The sequence below is a fragment of the Capsicum annuum genome, unplaced genomic scaffold, assembly GCF_002878395.1.
Source record: "Capsicum annuum cultivar UCD-10X-F1 unplaced genomic scaffold, UCD10Xv1.1 ctg5087, whole genome shotgun sequence".
Classification (NCBI taxonomy): domain Eukaryota; kingdom Viridiplantae; phylum Streptophyta; class Magnoliopsida; order Solanales; family Solanaceae; genus Capsicum; species Capsicum annuum.
In genome coordinates this window covers 9,712-13,667 of record NW_025858771.1, presented here as the reverse complement: position 1 = coordinate 13,667, position 3,956 = coordinate 9,712, and the positions used below count along the sequence as shown (strand labels likewise).

The 3,956-nt window shown below is 38.4% G+C and overlaps 1 protein-coding gene across 1 annotated transcript; it reads right to left on the bottom strand.

Moving 5' to 3' along the window:
• Positions 1 to 3,147: 3,147 nt before the first annotated feature.
• On the bottom strand, positions 3,148 to 3,547 carry LOC107857063 (the record flags this gene model as incomplete). The annotated part of the gene is given in 1 exon segment (XM_016702007.2): positions 3,148 to 3,547. A coding segment is annotated over 1 exon segment (135 nt), but the record flags the coding sequence as incomplete, so codon positions are not given.
• Between the last annotated feature and the right edge of the window lie 409 nt (positions 3,548 to 3,956).

Sequence of the window (3,956 nt, the reverse complement as noted above, 5' to 3'; positions counted from 1 at the left end):
TTTTATGCTCATATACTTGTTGATAAATATTGCATTGCACCATAATTTTTTCTTCTATATGTCTAAAAAAATTTCATGCAATGCTAGTTTTTCTACGACTTTTAGGGACAATGGGAGGACGGGGAGGAAGATTAACCGATTCAAATATAACATTAGCATTTCCTATTGCGTGTGTCTCACCAATATTTCTATCATCTTCATCTAAATTAACCACATCTACTTCATTTTCTTCTTCTATACCGTAAATTTTCTGAGCTTCTAAATAATCCATATTGTGAGCACCTAAACCTACTTCTTCCTCAAAAGGTTGACTAAGCGGTACCTGAGACACACAGGTATATCTACTACTTGAATTACCTCTACCGTCACTAATTCACTTTTTACTATCACTATCATTTTCGGGACAATTTTTTGACACTTTTACCTAGATTTCTTAATTTATCCATAATATAAAATTATAAATCAAACTAAAAAAAAAAAATTAAAATGCTAAAAAATAATAAAAATAAATATTCAACAATTAATACACTAATTAAAAATTAAAAGTAAGAGATGGAACGACAATATCAAATTTTGAATGTATCCGAAAGTTGCAACTTTAGAAAACGTTCACTCATATTTGTAATCGCAAAATTAAAAAATAAAATTGAGCACTTTAAGAGATATATAGAATATTTGAGACAGAGTGAGATTTGAGAGAATGAAAATTGTGTGAAAAATAGTTTGACATTATAGGGTATTTATGAGAATTTTTTCGAATTTTAAAAAATATTTTAAATAATTTTTTTTTTAAATATGGGCCAAATATCCATTTGAGGCTCCAAACGGCAATATAGTCGTTGGGCCCAACGGCAATTTTGGCCCAAACGGCTAATTCCAGCAATTTTTTTTTAAAATAGAACAGAGCCGAGCAACCGGTGGGCCAGGTCCGGGCCGGGTCAACCGGGCCCAAAAAAATTTTTGGCCTAGCTCGAGACCGCCATCCCGCGAGCTCACCGAATCGGGCTACTTAAATGGGCTGGGCTTACCGGACCGGGTCAACCCGACCTATTTGACAGGCTTATAACTAGGATAATAAGTCTTCGTTAACATAATTATGATGTCCGAATGAGCTTACAACACATTTGAGTTGATTCTACGAAATATCTATCAACATCCACCTGCTACAGGTAATACCAAGTATCTACGCCTGAGTAAGTTTTTACCTTGAGGAAGCGTAGTGCACTTCTTGTAAGTAGTCTCACGTCTTAGGGTGAGACAATTTACTTTCTTATATATTCTTGAACAATCATCCGTTTTTAAAATCTTTAACTCTTCTTGTAAGTAGTCTCACGTCTTTGAGTGAGACAAGTTATTTTCTTATATACTCTTGAACAATCATCAATTTTTAAAATCTAACTTTGATATTGAATTACGATAAATGTTTGTTTTCATGAGCTTCATATTACGCTCTTCACTCTTTAGTTCCCATGCCCGGGCATGCGGACGGGTGTTAATGGTTTCACATAGATGGTGGAATGACAATGGTCTCCTAACATAGTCCCTATATATGTCACCTGCTGAGCTAACTTTCAGATTGAGTTAGGTCTCGAGATTCATTTTATTAGCACTTTCTTATAATTCGTTAAGAGGCGTGATACACTGCACATAACAGCCATTTATCATGTCCATTAGTGTTGGCCATGTCCATTTATGAAACAAACCTATTGGCTGAAAATTGAAATAAATTAACAAGCACCATCCTTTGCTACAAAAATCAGTAGCTTATGTACATATATGACAATCCAGAGCATACAAAAGCGAGTAGTACAGTACTAAGACTAGATAGAGTTCTCAGGGAGGTTCTTGGAGATGTTCGGGGGCCAGAAGTGTTCATATGGTGTATGTTAGGATGATTAAAGATGTGTACGATGAAGCCAAGACTCGGATTAGGACCGGGTAAGGGAGCTCGGAGCACTTCCTAGTCTTGATGGGGTTACACCATGGATCGACGCTTAGTCCGTTTCTTTTTGCCTTGGTGATGTAGGTTTTAACACAGCAAATTCAAGATGAGGTGCCTTACTGTATGCTTTTTGTGGATGATGTGGTGTTGATTGATGAGACTCGTAGTGAAGTTAATGCTAAATTGGAGGTTTGGAGGCAAACCCTTGAATCTAAAGGGTTTAGGTTGAGTAGGTCCAAGACGGAATATTTGGCGTGTAAGTTCAGCAAGGTGTCTCATGAGTCTGATGTGGTTGTTAAGCTTAATACTCATTCGCGAGATAATTTTAAATATCTAGGGTCTATGATTAAGGAGAACGGAGAGATTGACGAAGATGTCATTCATCGGATTGGGTAGGGTGGACGAAATGAAGGCTCGCCTCCGAAATCCTATGTGAGAAAAGGGTACCTCCTAAACTTAAAGGCAAGTTCTACTGAGTGGTGGTTAGACCGTCGTTGTTATATGGGGCGGAGTGTTGGTCTGTTATGAAGGCCCACATCCAGAAGATGAAGGTGACAGAGGTGAGAATGCTTCGGTAGATGTGTAGATGTACTAGGAAAGAGAAAATTAGAAATGATGTTATTCGACATAAGACAGAAGTGGTAATTGTGAAAGCCAAGATGTGGAAAGCGAGGTTGAGATGGTTTGGTCATGTGATGATGAGGGGCACGAATGCCCTAGTGCGGAGGTGTGAGAGGTTAGCTAAGGATGGGTTCAAGTGCGGTAGAGGTAGACCAAAGAAATATTGAAGGGATGTGATTAAATAGGACATGGAACAGCTCCAATCTTACCGAGGACATAATAGGAAGTTGTGGAAGAAGTGGACTAGGATAGAAGGGTAGTATGAGTTTAGTATGTGCATCTTTTGTTGTACTACTTGGTATATCTTGTATATGATATTATTGAATATGTTGATTTCTATGGTATTTTGTCCTTTAACTATTCCTTGTCTACATTATTTTATTTTGAGCATTGTTCTATTTTGAGCCGGAGGTCTTTCGAAAAGAGCCTCTCTATCTCACTTTTGAGGTAGTGGTATGAACTACGTACACTTACCCTCCCCAGACCCCGCTTGGTGGTAATATACTGGGTATGTGGTTGTTGTATGCAATATATCCATCTCCATTTAGCTGTTGATTAGATCTTCTCACAGATCGCGTCTGATCTTGCATGCTGACCAATGACTGGTTCCATCCTCACCTTGAAGGCAGATATGAGTGCATTAGCTTTGGACGCGTTACAACTCAATAAAACTATTCCACAAGTACACACTATCTAATAGACATAGCTAGGTAACCAAGACACATACCAAAGCACCCCATAGACTAAAACATCTTCAGTTAAACTACCTACAAGTTTGCATGTGTACCAAGAACCAACTTGAGTCGAAACAGCTCATATGGTTCATTGATCGAGTTGGCTGAAAGAACTTCACAGTAGGAGCCATTCACACACTTCTTCTCTTTCTCTCTGACGTTGGTAAGTTATAGTTGCAGCAACAAGTGCTGCAATTCCAAATCCAGCTATGGCCCAAACAGCATTATGTAATATGACAATATCACCCATCTGAGAAACAAGGAACACAAAGTTTAGGATCTTTCGGGTGGACTTGAGAGCAGGCCTTTGAAGCAATAAAATGAACGGACAGAATACATAACGGCCACTTAAGCTTGTCAACTTTTCTCATCTGGACACCTTAACTAGAGGGGTGACTTATTGAACACCTAATATATGCTGATAATGTGCCAATTGAACTTATTGTTGACAGTAAGACAAAACTTAAACGGGTAAGGTTCACACCAAAAAACAACCAGGTTCGGCCATCTCACCCAGCTCCCCCCACCCCCACCCCTCACCCACCCTAAAATACCAACTACCTACACAGAACATATTTACTTTCAGCTTTTAGACATCAATTAAAAGTTAACTACATCAAACCTGAAAAGATTTCAGACAAGAACATGAAGTGAGATCT